Source organism: Lepidothrix coronata, unplaced genomic scaffold, assembly GCF_001604755.1.
Source record: "Lepidothrix coronata isolate B3197 unplaced genomic scaffold, Lepidothrix_coronata-1.0 Scaffold34, whole genome shotgun sequence".
Lineage (NCBI taxonomy): Eukaryota > Metazoa > Chordata > Aves > Passeriformes > Pipridae > Lepidothrix > Lepidothrix coronata.
In genome coordinates, this window is record NW_016690214.1 from 6,436,652 (window position 1) to 6,457,677 (window position 21,026).

Here is a 21,026-nt window from a genome sequence, read left to right on the forward strand (position 1 = left end):
GCAGACAAGGGGAAGGGGGAGAAGGGCAGCTCCTTATTTGAGGCCACCCAGGGTCTTCAGTGCACCCAGTAAAGTCTGATGGAAGCAGAAACATCAAATCCTGTTACACTCCCAGGGCACAACAGCAGTGAAGGTGCAGGAGGACAACACATGGGCCTGTTTCTTGGACCCTAACCGTGCCAGAGCTCCCGCTGCTGGCATTACTCTCCCAGGTATTCCTGTTGTTACCTGCTGCAGTTACCAAACCAGCAGGACTGAGGTTAGTTAGTACAGCCTTGCCTGGCCTTGCCTCCTCAGTTTGCTCTTTCTAGACACTCACCACAGAGGTCAGTCAGGGGATTAGGAGGAAGTCTGAGCCGTGTCTTAGCACAGGGAAGAGTCTTTGGGCTTAGACTCAGACCGAGTCCATCCCTGCAGAGGGGTGTGACTGTCTGCACAGCTGGGCTGTGGTTCTGGCTGACCCCTGGGCTGGGGCCATGGGTGCTGCCTCCCAGTGTAACAGGATCATCCAGCCCCGCTGAACGGCAGACAATTGGGCAACAAAGTGCTCCTGAAATATTTAAGGAGGCTGTTTTCAAACCTATGTAACTTAATTGTTTTGGTTTCCCCTTGCAATCATGAATACTTTATTTGGCTTCCTCAGGTTATTGCCGGGGAAGAAGCCCTTGGAGACCTTCTAGATCATCTTAAAATAGCTGGAGGAAAAGAGCAGAGGCCTCACCAGTTTGAAACAGTGAGAGGTCAGGAATGAAAGGTCAGGAATTCTCTCTCAGCAGCCTGGGTACAGGCTCAAGGGAGAATGTTTTCTGTCAAAATGAGGCAGCATATGATATGATATGGAAACAACAGTGGAGATATTTTATATTAATGCAATGCAACTGTGGTGGGGAGAAAATGCAAAAAAGAGGAAGATATTTTTAAACCAGTCTTACAGGCTGCAGGGTCCTGACTGGAGTGTCAATTCTACTTGAATAGAATGAAACCAAGAGGAGACCCCATTTATACATTTATGCAAGTTTAATCATAAAGACAGATGTTCCTAAGAATAACTTTGACCAGTCTCCTTACCTGAACCACTACCAAACAAACAAGGTGGTTTTGAATTTATGCAAAGTGTCTTTTTTTTCTGATCAATCACAACCAGTTTCTGCTCTTTTATTCATGTGATTTAGTAATTTTAAAAAATTGAGTTACCTTTTTGTATCTCTTTTCTGCAATAGCATCAGTGCTTTTATTTTATGTGGTTGACTTCAGAGGAATTTACGGTGAAAAGGTGGGTCTGATGTGTTATCACTCTCAAATAACATTTTAAAATCATAGTGGCTCAATACTAGATGAAAGGACCTGATATTTTGCATAAATGAAGGAATCTCCGGGAAACTCCACTGTCCAGTCTGCTGAAATCTGGAAGGGTTTCATCTTTCCTGGTGCTTATCTCCCTTTCCCTGACAGCATCATGCCAGGATCACTTTAAAAGGCAAACAAACGGTAGTGTTCAGTGTGTGAAGAGAATTCAGGTTAGAGGTGCTGAGGCTCAGGCTTGAGATTGAGGTGGGGAGGGATTGTCTGCACAGCAGCCATTCAGCCTTTCTCATCTCACTGTAGCTCAGAGCAGACAGGAGTCTGATAAGAAAGTGAACATGATCAGTGGCTTCATCTTGGCCATCCCTGGGCAAAACCCAATCTGACATCTGAGACTTCTGACAAATCAAAGAAATCAAAGAAGCAGAGGGCTCTGGTTCTGCCTGGGCTATGCAGAGCCTTGAAGAGGCTCCAGCTGATAATGACATTTGTTAGAGCCACTTTCTCCTCAGAAGCTGTGAGGAGTTGGATTTTTCAGAGCAGTTTCTCCTCCCTGCCATACCCACATTAAAAGCTTAGAGCTAAAAGCCCCGGGGGGTTTTTCCCAAGAGTCCTTAAGGAATTCATGATCCAGATGGCATCAGTAATTCTGGGCTTTACAGGAGAGGTCTCCTCTTTGCAGAAAGTTTTTTGTAAACAGTTCATAAAAGAACAGGATGAAAGAGTTAACTAAGAGAAGTGGACCATCCAGTGAGGAAAAGCTTAGGTGCAGTGTTTAAGTTCTCCAGCTCAACCCCCGGTTTTTATCTTTGCTTCTTGGTGAAGGAGCCCTCAAGGTACAGTACATAGTAGCCACGGGCTCTTGGAAGGAGATAGACAAACAGGTCCCACCCAAACTAAAGCTGCTGAACTTCTGAAATCTTATCTTAACAGCACTCATCACATTTTATGTTTGGGTCACTTGTTCTGCTGGCTGGCCACACCTGAGTTTATCTTGTTTAATCTCCACCGTCTCTGGAAAGGCTTTTTGGGAGTGGGAAACCTTAAAGAACCAGGGACACCCTCGGAGTAGTTAAATCTGCACTGACTGTGTTGTCCCTTTGCAGCCTGGTGAGCACAGGGGGAGGCTGCACGTACAGACCAGACTGTGCATTTGTGTTTGCTCTCTTACCTGGTTTCCTGAGAGCAACCTAGGCAGGGGAAACCCACCACTGACTTAGCCAGCAGCACTGCAGGGACACCATCACCTGCTGTGAGTAACCCCGACCTGTCTGCAAGCAAGGGGAGAATGGCTTTATTTGGAAATTCGAGCTGAAAGGAGATTTAGTCATTCTGCTTGATTTGGACTGAGATTTAGGCATAATGAGGGCAAAACTGGTGCCAGTTTTGCTGTCTTTTCAGTGCCGAGCTGGAAACTACTTTCTTGTTGTCAGCAGAGGGCTTGGTATTGGCAAGGAGAAGGGAGCAGGGGCTGAGCTATCCGTGCTTGGCTCCCTGGAATAAAACTCCAGGGATGCAGAAGAAAGGGGCCTATGATTTAATCCCTTTTACTGGCCTAAGCTTGTTTCAAGGTAGTATTCACTGTGCCTTGTCTGGTAGTCTCTTGCCCATATCATAGCAGATGTGTTTTGGTATTGGAATTGACCTCTCCTTGTCAGTCTGTCTTTGGGGATGCACCTCATCATACCACATCTGAGCCTGTCTCTTGCCTAGGTGAAATCCCACCTCTTCTTTTATCCCAAACTCTGCCAACCAGCTGGTGATGTTGCTGGTTGAAAAGTTCAAAGGTACCACGAGAAAGCTTGAATAATTAATGCCACTTTCCTTCCATATACCTGTAATCATCTGCTGTTGGGACGCAGCCCAGCCAGAATCCATGTCAGACTCCACAGCTGGGAAGGCTTGCAAGGAGGCTGGAACAGACTCTGGGCTGCGTGGAAACAAGGCACAGGAGAAGGAATATGTTGCCATTACATGGATGTGACCTATAATACTGGGGATTCAACGGAATCAGGGCGGACAGTGTAGGTACGTTGCAAAAATTACTGTTTGCAGAGTGATAAAAAGAAGGACTTTGAGCAATTTCTACAGGTGAATGAAAATAGAAACTTAAGAATTAAGTTCCAAGTATGTCCCTTTAGGACTAATGATTGTACTTTTCCTCTCTGTGAGTTGGGAGAAACCACTGTGTTTAGGGAAGACGGGACAATTCCCTACTGATTTTAAAATAGCAGCATGAGCTTTTTGCTCTTTTTATCTGTAGGTTCATGCTCTGTTTCTTAACAGCACCGGGGTTCTCTTTTTCTCTGATGTAAGTTATTTCTTCTGAAAAGGAAGAATGAAATCATATTGTTCTTTTTCCTGTGGTGATTTAGATGAAGTTGGTGTTAGTGAGGGGTGCTGAAAAACTGATGAGCAGGATCTTTCACCTGCTCCAGATGGTCCAGGGCAGTTAATCAGAGCAGGTCTGATGTCAAAGGAATTGTTTATATAAGCAGTGATTCATCTTCCCATTCCCAGTAATAATAGTGGTGTTACAAACCAATCTGCTCTAAAACCCTGTCTCAGAAGAATTGTGAACTCTAGTTTTTCACTTTCTAACCTAGATTCGGTCTGGGGTCCCGTCTTTACAGGGAGTCAAACCAAAGTCCTGTGTCCAAGCTCCCTACAAATTTGGGCTGTGTTCCTGACCTTCCCCATCATCCAAGAATTGCAGCATTTTTGTTTTGTGGAAGACTTCAGCTCTCCAGACACATGACTATCTAGCAACAGCACATAAAAGCAGACTTTTATTATTTTCTCCTGCTTTTGGCACTGTAGAGAAGCTGTATCAACTTTAAGCCCCCAGGAGAACAGAATATTAACAACTATTCTGTACTGAGGATTTAGGGCCTAATTCAGCTGCCATTAATCTCAGCAACAAAAGTCTTTTTGCAGGATTTAGAGATCTAGGCCACTAATATTGGGGTATTAAGTGGGGAGGGGAGGAGGAGGGCTGAAATAAGGTGACCAGACACCTACGTAATTTAGAGAGTTCTGTTTAAAGAGAGGGATGGAAGAGGATTTGGTGTTAAGAGATGAACTCTGCACTGTGCAACATATGTGTCTGAGATGTTTTAACTCTAGACCAGAGTAAAAAAGTTAGTTTAGAGGGAACCCTAAAGACACTGTTGAGGAACCCTTAACTGTATGTAACTGCTCTCAGGGCAGCAGCTTTTTGCTTCAGTGTCAGAGCTGCAGCTGGGGAAAAGGGAGATGCTGTCTGTGTGTTCCCCATTGCAGATTGTTCTGTCGTGCAGAAGAGTACAAAATGGGTAGTACAGAGAAAAAAACCCCAACATTTGCAATAAGACCATGTGCCTTACACACACCAAGTGGGCTTTTTTTTTTTGGAGCATCAGCCTTCCTGGATTGTGTAAATCTGAAATGGGGTTTTGCTGCCCCTCCTTGGAGTGACTGAGGTGAGGCAAACTTTGATTCACACAGTTGTTTCTTGCTGGTTTGCTCTCAGAGTACTGGAATGTATTTTTCAATGGCCTTTTAAAAAATTTTATTTTAATGACTTTTAAGGATGCTTGGACAAGTTTCAGTCTGCAAGCAGGTCATTAGATGTCCTGGAGAACGGTTGCATTTCCTTCCAGCAGAGTAGGCTGAAGGTACTAAATGCTAAAAATTCAGTAGGCTGCCTTCCTGAGGTACTAAATGCTAAAAATTCTCACTCCTTGTCAGACTTTACAGCACCTGCAAAGCTTTAAAGCTTTAAAGCTTGCTGAATAGCAATCTTGACTGTGTGCTCTTTCCCCATCCCCTTTAGGGCGGGGAGATGCCTGTGGATGGAAGCAAGTTTCAACAAACCTTGTCCAGAACTCTTCTGGGCTTGTAGCCTGCATACTATAAAAGCAAAAGTGAAGCAAAACCTGAAATAAATAATCATTATTTTTTAAACTGCAGTGTGGCCAAATCTTTGTCAACTGTAGAAAATTATGGACAGTTGCCTGTGGCAAAAGTCTTAACAAAAAAAAAGAAAATCAGGGTGATTCATGACAAAATAAACCAGAGCTTAACCTGGAACAGGACAGTCGGTTTGGCACAGGTGAGATTCTGCAGACATTTGGCTCTATAGAAACAAGGTAAATTAGTGCTTGGGAAGATCTGGCCTCCCTTTGTAGCTGATTTCACAGCAAAATGCACAATGTTTCCTTTCATAGGTGAATTGAGATAAACCCTCACATACTCCTGAACGCTGGAGAAATGCCTCCTTCCCGATCCAAGACTCGGCAGAAAAGGGCTGGAAAAGAGAAAGTGTTGAATTGTGAGAAAAACATGAGCTCCCCAGGGGACTCAAAAATCCGCTGTGGGAGGCAGAGGGAAGGGAAGAGTAGAAGGCAACTGAAGGACAAAGAGTCACTGCCTGGACAAGGTGACACCCTTGAAGAAGAGCCCTTAAAAATCCAGAGTCTGGGGAGGCTTCAGGGAAGCAAAGAAAATGGCCACAAAAAATTATTCCAGGGGAAAAGAGCCTACAAGAGAAATGATAAAAGTGAATCCGGCTTGGGAAGAAAACATAGAGAACGGGTCATGTCCAGGTTGGAGGGGAAAAAACAAAAGGCCTGCAAGCAACAGGAAAGGACATCAGGGCAGGAAAGTGAGGACAGCAGTGACAAGGAGGGTAAATCCACCACAAACAGCAAGAAACACAGTTCTAAAAAGAAGTGTGGAAAGCGTGTTGGTGTCAGGGGAAAAGTCACTGACTTGGAGTCTATAAAGGCAATTGCAGAGCAAAGTGCTGAAGGCTCTTTTCGGAAACAGAACCCACCAGAAAAGGCACAGAACCTCAGGGGAAAGCACAGAGGGAAACAGGGCTTTAAGGAGGCTTCTGGGCAGAAGTCAAGTCCTCAATCCCAAGGCAGTACAGCACAGGGAAAAGGTGAGAGGACTGGGAAAAAGAAAGCTGAAAAATGTGCCAGGATTGTCATCACTGAAAGTGAAGAAGAAAATTTCCTGGAAACCTCAGGTAACTCCTGCTCTGACTCCAGCAGTGAAGGCCATGGGACCCAAGAAATGGGTACAAAAGAGACTGTAGTGGGCAGCACTTCCAGCAGTGAGGAGAAGAGCAGCTCTTCAGAAGAGAAGAGCAGTTCAGAAGAGAAGGGTAGTTCTTCAGAACAGAGGAACAGTTCAGAAGAGAAGAGCAGTTCTTCAGAAGAGAAGGGTAGTTCAGAAGAGAGGAGCAGTTCAGAAGAGGAAGATGGCAGCAGTGAGAAAGAAGCCGTGCTCGAAGGTCCTCCTGTGACTGAAGGCAAAGGCTACAAGGAAGTGGTTGATGAAAGCAATGAAGCACCTATTGAACCTGAAAGGGAACAGGAAACCACAGATGGAAAAATTGAATCTGAGGATGAAGGCACTGAATGTGCAGGGTTGGAAGCAGAAGAGAAGATGAAGAAGCAAGACGACATGCCAACACAACCAAAATGTGTTCTAGCTGAGGACAGTGGGGCGGATGATGAGGTAAACACTTCAGAATTCCAAGTTAAGAGTCTTAAGAACAGAGAAAATAATGAAGCAGACAAGGAAAATACACTAGAAAATGAGAGAGTTCAAGATATATCTAAGGAGGGGCATATAAATTCTGTCAGTGTTGGGGAGAACAGAACTGAAGAGACCACTGATGAAGGGAAGGAAAATGCAACAAAACCCCTGCCAAGTGCTGTGAAAGCAAAACTCCATGTTGGCCTTAGCAAAGCACATCAAGGATCTGAACAGGAGGAGATGGTGAACAATGAAGGCAGTGTGCTGGAAGACAGCCCTTTGCTCTCCAAACAGCAAAGGACTCTGAGGGAGAAGTCTGGGAGGTGTGAGATTGCACAACAAGGTGAAGAGGTAGCACATGGACAGAGGGACAGTTCATCAGACTGCAGCAAGCAGGAATTAGCAGCGATGATGCTCACAAAGAAAAGTTCTCAATCCCAAATCCCTCTCAGTCTGAAAAAGAAACATAAAAATGCTGAGACCAAACTATTACCAAGCTGTAAACCGAATCCTGTCCAGATGGCTTTGGGAACCAACTCAGACCTGAAAAATGTTGAAAGCACCGGTTCAAAACCCATGACTCTAGAAACCCTCAGTAAACAAAAAGAACCTGACATAACTCAAAGTTTTGGAGAGAAAAGATTAAATACTTCAAGCTGCTCCATGATTGTTAAAAAATCATCTGATAAGCAGCTCCTTGGAAAGAAGAAGAAAGTTGGAAAAGTTACTGGAAAAGTTAAACTGAGTTCAGGCCAGACTTCAGAGGCAAAAGAAGAGAAAGCAGAAGTGCTTGCAGAGGCACCTTCTGAAACAGAACATGGGCATGATTGGAAAGGATCCAAGCACTTGCACACTCATTCTACTTTTAGAAAAGTCACCAGCTGGCTTGGGCAAAAAACTGCCAAGAAATCAAGGCTGAAAGCTCGTCTGCTGAGCGTGGCACGTGCAATTGGTATTTCAAGATGGCTCTTGAAGAAGTTTGGGAAGAGGAAGAAGAGCAGCAGACCTTTTGGATTCAGAAGCAGAATGGCAATCCGGCTTCTGAGCACTGCTGGGTGGGTTGGTCGGTCGGGCAAAGCCTTCCCTGGTGCAGCTGGACAGCTCGGGAGGGCTGAGCCGAGGGACAAGGAATCTTCTCCTCCATTATTGGAGGGCAAAAGCGGTCCTAAAATGGCAGAGGAAGTGGGACACGTTGATTTGCCTTCTAGTGATTCCCCTCTTCGTGGAAGCAGTTCCTCTCCATGCTTGGATGAGGAGAAGAGCAATGCTACTGATGCCAAGTTTGCTATAGTATTCCCCAGAGTCCACAGCTTGGTTAAGGCTAAAAACTCCTTATCCAGGGGCTCTGGGAAGGGTTGTTCCCTAGAAAAACTGAGATCTCTATCAGACAGAAAATCTGTCACACCTGTGCAACAGGGTAGCGGATTCAAATGTGACCTTCACAGATCTTTGGTGGGTCAAAGCCAGAGAAACAGCAGACAGGGCTTCCTTCTGCATGAAGAGGATCCAATATGGACATCAGATTATTCCAGTGAGGTGGATGTCAAAGGAGGCTCGGGTGTCCTCCAGACTGCAGGGTCCGTGGTCACGCCTGGTGTTCACTGGTCTCAGCAGCAGGCCCAGGGCTGTGACCCTGCAGCGTGGCTGAACTCCGAGCTGCTGCTGCCACGCCTGACCATCGAGAACCTGAGCAAGTGGGCCATCTACAGGGACCCACAGCTGGCCAGCAGCCGCGTGAGGAAGGTCTGCAAGGAGCAGTGGGAGGCAGAAGATGCCACTGACGATGTGCTAGAGATGGAGTTCATGCAGAAACAGGTACAGGTGCTGTCTCCGGTACTGGAATGAAACTGAACTTCTGCTGATTGTCAGTAATGTGTCTGTGCATTTCAGGTGTACAGGTGTGAAGACCCCTGTGCAGAAGTTGAGGAGATTGAAGATCTAACCAGGCTGGAGTATGTGTCCTCAGTAACATTCTGCACTAGTTCAGGTCACAGGGGCTTGATTGTTATCCTTCAAAGTTGGCTCAACGACAGAAAGCATGTTATAGATCTTGGGCTACCATGGGAGGAAACAGAATTAATTTGATGCATATCATAGCTGAGTAAGGCTACTATTAACACATGCAAGTGAAGCTTATATCTGACCAGTCCTTTCTTCTATTTGTAGGGAAGTCTCTGAGAGCTCAGTCCTGCTCTGCCTGAAGAAGAGGTTCCACCGCAATCTCATTTATGTATGAGATAAACTGTAGGGGGTGATGTTTGGTTTGGTTTGGTTTTCTTCAGTACTTATTCATTCTGAACAATGAGCTGTAAGAGAAAATAACTGATATTATTCCATCAAGCTTTAATAGTGCACCAAGTAGCTCAAGAGCTCGTTCATTAAAGTGATAAAAAGGATACTCACACAGCTTTTGCTCAGAAGGCAGATAACGTGAAATATTGGGGGTAACATCAGAAAGTTTCAGAGCTTCTCTGTAATTTTGCTATTCATTGGCATCCTGTGAGTATACTTGGGTTCCATTTTAGCGTCAGCTGCTCCTAGTGGGACTCTCCTATCTTAACAAAGCAGTTCTGAGTAAAAAATTGCGGATCTTGAGAAGTTTCTGCAAACATTTCACAATGTTGCAGTCCAGATCTGGTTCTGGATGGCTGATTGTTCTCTTTTTTTCACTTACTGGCTCAGGTGTTCAAACCTGTGCCTGTAATTTCATGTGGAGCTGGGAGAATAGACAGTGGCCAGAGAAGATGACCACGGACCAGTGAGTGCTCACTTATCCCAAATTATTAATGACAGAGCTTTGAAAATGACACTGAAAAACCGTGCCCTGGATAAGATGACAGTATAGTCAGAATAGACAGTATCCTTTTAAAGGGCATTTAAATCTTTGTATTAATATATGTGTTCAGTTGCATTCCTCATTCAGAAAATTCTGAGAAGCCACCAGACTTTTTACCCCTTTCTTATTTTTGTCCTAGACTTACATTGGGCAAATTTTGGTTTCTGTGAATCCTTTCAAAGACCTGAGTATCTACTCTGAAGATGTGGCTACCCAGTACCATCAGGGGACTCTCTCAAAAAATGCCCCGTATGTTCCTCTTTCTTGAATAACTCCCTAAACCCTGTTCCATTTGTGCTCCAGAGCATATTTTATGTTCCTCCAGTTGTGTGGTAGAGCAGGATGAATGTCACAGAAAGTGAACAACCCATTTGGCAAAGTTATAGTTGCTTGGACCTGTGTCTAATGCAGATCCCTGATGAGTAACCTTTTGGTGCTGTGTTTGTGAGGTAGAAATGTGAGGTCAGTTGATGGGGGGTTTCTTTCTGTCCATGCAGACACGTCTTTGCCATAGCAGAAATGGCCTACACACTGTCCCAGTCGTCAGGGCAGGAGCAGTGTGTCATCATCAGGTAGGAAATCAGGTACTTTCCTGAAGGCCTCCTAATTTCTTTATGTAAAACTTTCATCTTTTTAAGTTGATCATTCTGGCTCTTGTGTCAGGGCTCTCAGTAGAGAACCTGAATAAGGTGGATTTTTGTTTCACTCTGTGCAAAAATGGTTTATATTTACTTTCACATCAGTTCAGAGGAGTGGAAGAGAAGGCGTTTGGCATTCCACAGTGGAATCTTATCTGACACCATTTTGTCAAGTTGTCTCAGTGTTTCAAGCACTAGGTGATAGATCTTCAGTTGTAAATCAGTACAACCCCACTGATTTGCTGTAACAGGGCTCTGGTGTGTCCAGATTAGGTAACTCTATTTTGATACCAGCTTCCTTACCTCTTGTTCCTCCAGTGGACACAGTGGATCAGGTAAAACAGAAGCTGCCAAAGCAATTGTGCAATACCTGACCCTGCTGTACCAGAGATCAGACAGCCACAGGATCAGACAGGTAAGGGATAACAGAGGTTCGCTGGATGCTGTGGTGGTTGGGCAAGGAAAAGAAGCCAAAGACAGGAGAGAGAGGCCAGGCTGATGTTATTTCTTTATTCCTGTTCAGCTGAGCTGGACTTTGGATGGCTTGTGGTCCAAGGTGAAGCTCCCATAAAGACATGAGGAGAGCTGGTGTAGTTCTGTATATTAAAATCCTTGAGGTCTGGTGCTGTCTAGAGTGGTGTATCTTTTTGAACAGAGAGATGATACCTGCCCTAGAGAGCTTATATCAGAGTCTGGGAGGTGAATCTGAACAAACACAGAGCAGAAGGAAAGTGAAAGATCATAAAGAGCCCACAGAGCAACTTGCTGCTGGCTAGAGATAATGATACCAAGATACATTTAAAAAGAGACTTTTTATTCAGACAAGAATTATATCACTGAAGTCCCATTTTTCTTAGATTTACAAACTAATAGTTACTTAAGCCCCGTTCTGTTTAAAAACCTGTGGTTGCTACTGAAGTGTCATCTCCCTCTTTTCTTCAAGCCCTGCAATGTCCTACCCATCCTGGAGAGTTTTGGAAATGCCAGAACCATCCTCAACGACAACTCAAGCCGTTTTGGAAAGCTTCTGAACGTCCACCTGCGACAGTGAGTTGAAGAAACACTGTGGGTGTTTCCTTGCACTGCTGAAGGGTGCCTGGGTGAGGAAAGGTTGAGCAGTGCTTGGGGCTCAGGAAATAACCCTCCCTCCCCTTCACTCCTGTTATCATCAGGGTAGGAAGAGGGTGAGTTTACACCCCTATTTTGCCCTTAGGTTTCCTCCACAAAAGAATGGATCTTGCTTTCCTCCACAAAAGAATGGATCTTGCTTCTCAAGATGAGTGTTAAATTAAGAACATAAGGATGGCTGAACTGGTTATACCAAGAAGCCACCTAATACAGTGTGGTGTCCCCAGCATGGGCCACAAGCTCTGACTGAGACAAGAACAGGCCAAATACCTACAACACTTTCCTCTAACACTCTGTGAGCCCTTGACCATTTGCAGCAGCTCAGGAGTTTTCCCGAGTCTCTTGAGGTTTTCCAGTTTCTTGGACTCATACAAACTTCATGCATCTGCAACAGCCTTTGACAAGCGTTCCACAGGTCTAACCAGTTCTGTGAAAAATACCTTTCTGTTTAGAACCTGCCTCCTTTCTAACCTCTGTGTTTGGTTTGTTTGCTTGGGTTGTTTTCTGGCTGTTGCCAAGCACTGAGCTGATTCTCTCATGTAACTGTCTGCCACAACCCTCAGGTCTCAGTCCTAGGGAAGCAGTGGTTAATTTGGAGGCTGTGTGTTTATGTGTGACGCTGGGCCTGCATCCATCACTTTACATTTGTCTGCAGTGGATTTCATGTGCCATTTTCTTGCCCACTCTGTATTCTAAAGTCTATCTGCATTTATTGACAGTTGGCTTTTATCTTCACTGCCTTGAATCATTTCATACAAACAGGAAGCTTTGTCACATTGTTGTTCAGCTGCTCTTTTAGGTCATTTATCAAACCCTCAGTTACTGGTCAGGCACAGACACTTTGTGGAATTCTAATGGTTACCTCACACAGTTAACAAGATTCCCCTTTACTCCCATGTCAGGACCTTCCCTCTTATGCTGTGGTTGCTTGGTTTCCCTGAAAGTCTCACACCTTTGTCAAAATATTTTGGAAATTCATGTAGACTACACCCCTTAGATCATTCTTATCTACAGAGACAGTGATCTGCAGAAAACCTGTTCCTAGCCTCTGACAGGAGCTGTTGTTGTCTTATGCTCAGTGGCGTCGTGGTGGGAACATCCATCTCCCAGTACCTGCTGGAGAAGTCTCGAGTGGTATTTCAGGTGAGGGCCAGTGACTCCCTCTCTCCCTTACTGATATTTAATCTTAAACTTACTGTTGAGTAACAGGAATAGGAAGAAGTATGAGAATTGCCTCCCATTTCAAGAGAACAAGAAATATGTCCCCTCTGTGTAGCACAGGGTGATCACTTATTTTATTTGGATAAAATAGAAGGTCTCTCTGTCTCAAAGAGCTTGAATGAAGCCATTTATTAGGGATTACTGAGAGTTAAATCTTTCCTCAACTCATTTTTCTTTATCTCTGGAGTGTGGGAAAGGTCAAATATTGTAGCTGTGTGAAAAGGACTGCTCTTAGATAGAATGTTCCTAAGGTGTCAACGAGAAAACCTGGAAACTTTCCAAATTAAATGGTTCTGGCCTTGTCTTGCTGACTTCAGAGTCTGTGTCCTGCTCTTTGAGTGTATTCTGTAGGGGTTTGGAGCTGGACATGAGTCAACTCTGTGAATGTGTCCCCTGTCAGGCCCATGGTGAGAGGAACTACCACGTGTTTTATGAGCTGCTGGCTGGGCTGCCCATGGAGCAGAAGGAGGAGATGTACTTGCAAGAGGCAGAGTCTTACTTTTACCTGAATCAGGTGAGTGAGCTGAGGATGCTCTGCAGCAGCTGATGCAGTGAAATGGCCAAGACATCACTTCTGTTTGGGCAGTGAGACACTTACTAACTTTGCTTCCCTGCTAATGTGTCCTTCAAAGGACATGCTAAAGTCTGCTCTGTTCCTTCCCACACCTGACTGAAGAAGCAATACCTTTTCTCTTCCGTGATTCTTTTCTCACCTTTCAGGCCCCTTCTGCTCCTAAGCAAAACATTTTAAAAAGGAGTCGTTGTGTAAACCCGTGGCTCCATCGTGTGGTGAAAAAATCCTTTCCTCGTTTCCTTTCCTTGCATTTGCAGTTTATTGTGGGACTGCAAAGAATGGGGGATATTTCTTTCTACCTACTGCAAAAAACTTGCTGCATTGCCTGAGTCAACGAGTGCAAATTTTGAACCTCTGAAATGTACAGTTATTTAAGTTGGAAAATTGTTTGCTTACGTCAAGTCATAATCTTGAAACAAGTTTTGGTTTTGTCTGATTGCGTTTTGGGAGGTTGTTTGTTTTGTTTGCTTGTTTGTTGGGGTTTGTTTTGTTTTGTTTTCCACACTCAAGGAGTTCACAGAAGCAGCAAGAGATCTTTCCTATTTCAGCCGTGTGAGTCAGCTTTCCCAGGTGGGAGCAGCAGCTCTTCACAGCAGCTGTGGTCGTGTGAGGAATCCTCGATGGTGATTGCTATCATCTTGCCTTCAGGCAAGGAATGGACAAGTACCAATAATGACTCAAGGATGGAGGGCAATTAGGGGCCCATCCCTTGATGGGTGACGTTCCTGGCTGGCAAAGCGTTGTAAACCAAACGCTTCAAGGTGATAGTTAACAGGAATGTCTCCGTCGGCTGCAGAGAAAGAAAGGAAAAAAGATCAGATTATGCACAAAGAAGTTGGCAGAGACTGACAAAATCTCTCTTGGATCTTGATCTTGGCCCAGGGGCTGCCTGGACCTCATCCTTGTCTCATTGGAATCTGAGAGTAGCTTGAAACCTTGATCAAAGAATGCCCTTGTACACAAACAGGTTCCACAGTCCCCCCCAGCCCGACCCAGGATTTCTGTGAACTTTAGGGCTGTTGTTAGGAGTGTCCTGTAGAGATAAGCTCAAGAAGCAGAAACATGATAAGGCCGTGTTGTAGTGAAGCTCTGAGGCAGAGATGAGACAGGCTGTAACATAGGGTGGCTCTCAGGGTGCACAGATCCCCATTTGCCTTGACACATTAGGCCCTGGTACAATCTGGGGTGGTGATTCTGCCATGACTTATTTGGAGTCGATTCTGGCATCCCTTCTTCTCTCAAGCTGCACCCCAGCAGTGGGCAAGGGGGAGCTGGGGTGCTTGTACTGGAACCATAACAGAAACTTAGCATGTGAGGGCAAGAGAGATCTCACTCTCAAGAACTCCAGAGAGGAGAGAGACTGGTCCATCACAAATGCTGAGCTCCCACTAGTGGCGCCTTTGGTCTTTTTGTTTCAGATTCCTCCAGTTCTTAAAACACTGAACTACTCTGAAGTTTGCTGCTGGTGGCTCAGCTCCAGCCAGGGGCAAAAGAGGCTGATCAGGATTATTTGTCCCTTTCCTCTCAGGGCAGAGCATGTGACATCCTGGGGAAGGAGGACAGTCAGGACTTTCTGGTCTTGGTGCAAGCTCTGGAGGGGATCTGCCTCTCTGAGGACCAGCTAAACTCCACCTGGGCTGTCCTGGCTGCCATTCTGCAGCTGGGGAACATCTGCTTTACCTCCTGCGAGGTACCTCACCCTTGGCAGCTTGGGAATGGGTTATGTGTGCTGAACGTTGCTGTTATCCCACATGATGGGACCAGGGACATTATTCCTGACTGAAGACGTCTTTTGAAGACTATTCTGTTCTTTTTATGTTGGGCTCTGAACTGACCTAGGCAGGGACAGAAATGGGAGGCAAGCAAAGGTCATTAGAGCTTGAGTGGCTCTTTGAGGAGCCAAAATAAACCTGGTGTCTTACCCGGGTTGTTTTTTGTTGTGACCAGCTCTGTGCAGCTGAGGTGCTGTTGAGAATATTGATACCAGTGGGACTTGTATTCCATCCACAGATGAATCTGTTGTTCTCTTTTGTTTAGAAAGAATCTTATGAACACGCTGCCATTGCCAGTGACACTGAGATCCAGATTGTGGCCAATTTGTTGTGTGTCTCAGCAGATTTCCTGCAAAGTGCTGTCACTCACCGTGTCACTGTGAGTACCTTCTTGGTGATTTCTTGTTCATCCTGAAGCACAGGATGTCCAATGCTCTGTCAACAGAAGGGCCACCACCTGAGAAGGCCCAAAATCTGGGAGGGAACAGGACAAGTAAAATGGTTAGAATGAGCTGAATCCCTCAAGGCAGCTCTGTAAAGATGCCAGAACTCACATCCAGGAAGTCTCTTTGCTGACATGAAGTGGCTTCAGGCTTATCAGTTTGGCCAGCTGAGTTGCCCCCAGAAATGTGGCAGCAAAATTCTCGTTTTGCTTTTGCCTTTGATACCTGGGTAAATTCTCAGGCCAAATAGGAAAAAAAACCCAAAGAATCAATTTGTTAGTTGGGTTGTTTTCCTTGTGGATTTAAAACAAAAAAAAAAAAGAAAAAGAAAAAAAAAGGTGTATTTGTGAGTTAAAAAAAAAAAAAAAAGGTGTATTTGTGAGTTAATAACAGTAAATTCTGGCTCTCTATGTATCCAGGTGACATCTTATGATCGGATCTTCACCCCTCTGTCTGTAGAAGGAGCCATCGATGCCAGGTGACTTCTGCTGTTGCCTGGGTTGGTGAGATGCTCCCAGGAGTCTTTGCAGTAATTGGTTTTACTGCCCTCTCCCCCTCAGGGACTCCATTGCCAAGACCCTGTACTACCTGCTTTTTGAGTGGCTGCTGCTGAGGATCAACGAGTGGTTGGCTCCCTGGGAATCAGACTGTGCCGTGGGAATTGTGGACATACATGGTTTTGAGGTTACTTTGCCTGTTCTTTTGCTGTGGTCTGGGCTGTGAGTGCTTATCAATGCCTCTGAGTTTTTTGCTTAGGACTCCTGTTAAAATCTGTGTCTCAAGGAACAAGGGAATGAAAACAATGGAATATGTAGGTGGGGCTGTGCAGAGAAGAGATCTCTTCTTCTTCATGCTCCTTCACAGCTTGTCTTGCCTCTTGCTGTTCAGCCTAGTCAATAAACCAGGCTGAGATCTTACAGATGAGACAGAAGTTGATTTGAACTTCTGGGGTTCATTCACACTGATCAGAAACAGCTGCCTGAACCAGCAGCTCAGCTCAGCACCAGCTGAGGCTGTGCAGCATTTACAGGAAGCCACAGGTCCGTGGCTGGGCTGGGTGTTGGAAAGGATTATCCTTTTCTGTCTTTGCAGGATCTCGGGTTGAACAGCTTGGAGCAGCTCTGCATCAACTTTGCCAACGAGCACCTCCAGCAGTTTTTCAGTCAGACTGTCATTGCCCAGGAAGAGGTAAATGGAACTCAGTGGAACCCCCACAACATGTTAAGGCAGCATATATGGAATGAGCTGAGGTGTTCTCAGATGAAGAGGATCCTTTAGCAGTGAATAGGAAGCTGAATGGACCTGGTCCTCTTAAGCAGTATCCATGGAATTCCAGTCCAAAGAGCCTATTCAGTATTTTTACTAGTTCTGTGGTAAATTAAGGTAAAATTAAGAGAATGAGAGTTTGTTAGTGCATTGCTCCCTTTTGCAGGTTTTATAAGTGAGTTGGCCAGGATGAAGGATCCCAGACCTCAGCCAGTACTTTTAAAGCCTGTTTGGCTTCTTTGTAGCATTTTATGTACCATTTGTGTACTGGGGATGAAAGTGTATTTGTCGTATTTTTTGCCTTTTACAGTTCACTTTACCACTCTGCTTAGCAGCCTTCCTCTCTTAAATTAGGACAATCATTAGTGGCTTTAGAAGAAGTTTCATAAGACAGAACCAGATAATTCTAGGCAAGTTCCTAACAGCAGTGGAACACCAACTTCCTGATGAACGAACCAAATCCCTCTTGTTAACTCCCTCCATTTGCTCTTGTCTGCATGGCTTGATTTGGCCTTTAACATGCAGGAGGAATACAGACAAGAGCAGTTAGCTTGGATTCCTATTTCCAAGATGTACAGCGAGTCGTGCCTCGATTTCCTCACTGCAAAACCCCACGGCATCTTGTGTATCCTGGATGACCAGACATCACTGACTCAGGTGAGAAGCTCTTGGCCTCTCGTGTAATCCCTTTCACAGGGTGATTATGGTGAAGTTGTTATCCAGACTGAACAGCTACTGTGTCTGCACCAGTATTAGATGGTTTTTCCTTTGGTTTAACAGCAGCTTTTCAGTCTGTTGAATACGTTGCAGCAGCAGGGAATATTTGTCATCTCCTTTACAGGCCACAGACCACACTTTCCTCCAAAAGTGTCACTACCATCATGGAAACAGCCCCTGGTACACCAAGCCCAAGCTGCCCTTGCCAGTGTTCACTGTGAAGCACTATGCAGGCCCTGTCACCTACCAGGTGAGCTGGCAGAGGCTCAGAGCAGCTGGAGCAATAGCCCAGCTTGGAGACAAGCTGTGGGTGTCCTGATGGACCAGCTCCCAGTCCTGTGACCAAAACCCTCCCTTAGTAACTCCACATCCCTCTAGAGCATCAGTTTATCACAAATTAGAAGATTCTTAACGGGAGAAGCAACTTAGCTGCCTGTGGGCAGAAGCAAAATAGTTATTGACCTCAGTGACACAATAGCCTGCACTGCATGTCCCAGAGCCCTGGAAGTCCAGGAAAGCTATTGCTGCTGAAAAAAAGTGAGAGGTCAAAGCCTGCTGGGCAATGTGAAGGGAAGAGGAGCAATCCCTCCTAAAAGCAGAAGTCATTGTCCCCTCCACTCTTGGTGGCAGCAGGAAGAGCCAGCTTCATTCTCCAGGGCTTTCCTCTTGTTCCCCCAGTCAAGGTGTGTTTAAGAGGGGTGTTTGCCTGTCTGCCTGGTCTGACTGGTGCATTAAACCAGACTTTGTCTCTGCAGGTTCACAAGTTTCTTAATAAAAACCGTGACCAGCTGTGTCCAGAGGTGCTGGACATCTTCTCTCAGAGCCGCCTCAAGGTACTGCAGTGGTTCAGGAGGAAGATCTCTGTTGCAGACACCTAATGAGCCACTCATTGCTTTCACATGAGAAGCAGAAAGGTCCTGATCAGATGTCAGGAGAACCTGGAGAAACCATGAAGAGTTCTGTTTTACTGAAGAACACTTGGGAATTGAGCAAGTTGTCTTTGCAAATATTTGATGCATTTTATATAAAATGCACAGACTGCCTGAGGGTAGTTTCAGGTAGAAGAGATCATTCTTTCCTTGTAGTTCAGGGAATTTTGTTCATTTCTTTGTTTTTGCAGGTGGTGTCTCACATTTTCCAGAAGGCTAAAGCTGCCTATAGTCAGCAAAGGAAGCTGGGGCCGAGGGGCAAAGGGCTCAAGCCTCAGGCCTCCACACTGGTGTCCAAATTCCAGCAGTCTTTGCAGGACCTCACAGCCAAGCTGAGAAGGTGAGAGATGCTGTTGCACCCAGAAATGTGTGAAGTCCTCCAGGGTCAGCACAGAGAGGAGGGTGATCAAAGGTTCTTCCTTCTGTTTTCCAGGAGCCATGCCTTCTTCATTCGGTGCATCACCCCTAATCCCAAAAAGGTAGGGCAGCACCCTGAGCTCCTTATGGAGTACTTCAGTTCCTTGAAGTCTATTCTTCTCCAACAGCTCTCCTTTCACAGCTGGGATTTGAACTTCTTTGCTTCATTTGGTAGCTTGGGACTCTTCTTCCCCTTTCTCTGTCTCCCACCCTGCCCTGTGGCCATGTGAGTTAACCCTGTGCTGGAGGAACAGAAGCCACTGTCATTTGGACACCAAATAGTGCATTGGATTTTGCATTCCATTGCTCAGAGATCATGGCAAGATCTAAACTCAGGACAGGACAACAGAAGGAGACCCTTTCTAAACTCTCTGCCTTATGCTTCCTTTATTTTTTTTAATTATTTCTTGTTTTTAATTTTTCTTCTGCCTTATCTTCACAGCTGTCAAATATCTTTGATGTGGAATATGTCACTTGTCAGCTGCGACATTCTGGGATACTGGAGGCTATCCACATCAGAAAGGAGGGATACCCCATCCGTCTTCCATTCCGGAACTTCCTGGCCAGGTACAGGATTGGGATTCCCCAGCCACTTGGCCTTGGATGAACTTGTCAACATACTTGTGATTTCTCTTCGGGCTCGAGTTACAGCCCTGGCTTCTGTCACATGGACACCTCATCTCCCAGGTATGGGCTCCTGGCTGGGCGAGGGCTCAGCTGCCTGGAGGAGAGAGAAGGCTGTGCAGCAGTGCTGGCTCGTGTGCTGGGGAACCCCTCGGATCTCTATCAGATTGGAGTAACAAAGGTGATGCCTACAGAGAACCCCATCTTAATCCACAGGCCCAGCCACCAGTCCCCTGGCTGGCAAGGCACAGAGATCCCAAGGAGAGGATGTTTCATGCCTTCCCCTCTCATGCTTTGCCTCTCGTCTCAAGGAGGCATTTTTAGCATTTCAGATAAACAGGAGAATCTGGCTCCACGTTGTTGTAGTAGCACGGCCAACTCCTTTGTACACCCAGCATTCCTTAATGGAGATCTGGGCTTCTCCCTTTGCTGTCTACTAATCTTCATCACTCCTTGATTCCTTGTCCTCCCCAAATGCATCCATATCTGTCTCTGCACCTGTGCCTCCTGCTCTCCCCAGCTTCTGCAGCAGGAACCCTTAAAGGCTGCAAAGAGAGAAACCAGCAGCTTTTATTACTGCCCAGCTCTTAGAGAAGCTGCTGCTTCCCTCGTGGGTCAGCAGCTGCTGCCTTTGCCCAGGTGTTTCTGAAGGAGAAGGCCAGGCAGCTGCTGGAGCGACGATGGATCCAGAGGCAGAGCTGGGCTGTTGTTACTCTGCAGAGGAAATTCCGGTGCCTCCTTCACCGCAGACGCCTCCGTGTCCTCCAGGAGAAAGTCACAGTCATTCAGGCTCACTTCCGAGGCTACCAGGCAAGGTCAGGAGTCAAAGGCCAGGCCAGGAACAGCCCTTTGGCCCTGCCCAGGACAGCCAGGTGGGGATGTGCCTGGCCAGGCCCCTCCTCATGTTGGCTCCTGGCCTGCTCTATGTGTGTGTGTGTTGCTGATGCTTCCCTCATTAGCCAATTCTTCTCTTTTCTCATCCCTCTAGGAAGCGTTACAGGAGGCTGAAGAAGACTTTGGTGCAATTTAATACCATGATTTTAATCTCCAGACCTTTGATTCAAAGGAGGAAGCGCTGCCAGGTAACAACACTCTCCTCAGGACAAGGTGTACGAAAGGAGCTATTTCTGCACTAAGCAGAGAGAGCTGGTGACTAAACAGAGAGGCCAGGGCAGGGGTGGCTTTAGAAAGTTTACTGGAAACAATTCAGTGAGATGTCCTTCACTCTCTGACTGACATGAATGTAGTCAAATGAAGGACACACAGAGACTGGAGCCTTCTCTTCCTAGACAGCATTCAGAACTGGCAAAGTTAGTACAAACACAGCCTAGTTGTGTGTCTGAGTACGTGACCTTCTCTGGGCTGCCCTACACCAGACTACAGCTGATTCCATCTGAGGTCTTCAGGGCTGCTGTTCTGCTCAAGCTATGAGGAGTCACTCACCTTGCTCTTTCAGTTGCCCAGTTCAGTTTCTGGTATTTTCCCAGATGGTGACTGAAATGCAAGATTTTTTCAGTCCACAATGATCCTCCCCTGATCCCTTAACAGCTACCTCAGACTGCTCAAGCCCTTGGCCTTTTGGAAATCAGATGGGGTGAGAACAGGATGGCAGCTTATTGAGAAGATGGAA

At 45.8% G+C, this 21,026-nt stretch overlaps 1 protein-coding gene across 1 annotated transcript in view; it reads left to right on the plus strand.

Annotated features, from left to right (window-relative positions):
* Positions 1-5,553: 5,553 nt before the first annotated feature.
* MYO15B (myosin XVB) overlaps positions 5,554-21,026 on the plus strand; it is a gene marked incomplete at its 3' end in the record, with an annotated part of 32,230 nt that continues 16,757 nt past the window's right edge. Inside the window, 24 exon segments of the mRNA XM_017811827.1 lie at positions 5,554-6,439; positions 6,545-8,646; positions 8,722-8,783; positions 8,998-9,061; positions 9,807-9,916; positions 10,165-10,239; positions 10,624-10,720; positions 11,249-11,352; positions 12,513-12,576; positions 13,055-13,168; positions 14,757-14,918; positions 15,266-15,379; positions 15,863-15,921; positions 16,004-16,127; positions 16,536-16,631; positions 17,235-17,366; positions 17,551-17,676; positions 18,182-18,259; positions 18,547-18,695; positions 18,789-18,834; positions 19,215-19,339; positions 19,460-19,577; positions 20,036-20,268; positions 20,385-20,478. Coding sequence (XP_017667316.1) covers positions 5,554-6,439; positions 6,545-8,646; positions 8,722-8,783; positions 8,998-9,061; positions 9,807-9,916; positions 10,165-10,239; positions 10,624-10,720; positions 11,249-11,352; positions 12,513-12,576; positions 13,055-13,168; positions 14,757-14,918; positions 15,266-15,379; positions 15,863-15,921; positions 16,004-16,127; positions 16,536-16,631; positions 17,235-17,366; positions 17,551-17,676; positions 18,182-18,259; positions 18,547-18,695; positions 18,789-18,834; positions 19,215-19,339; positions 19,460-19,577; positions 20,036-20,268; positions 20,385-20,478 — 5,334 coding nt within the window.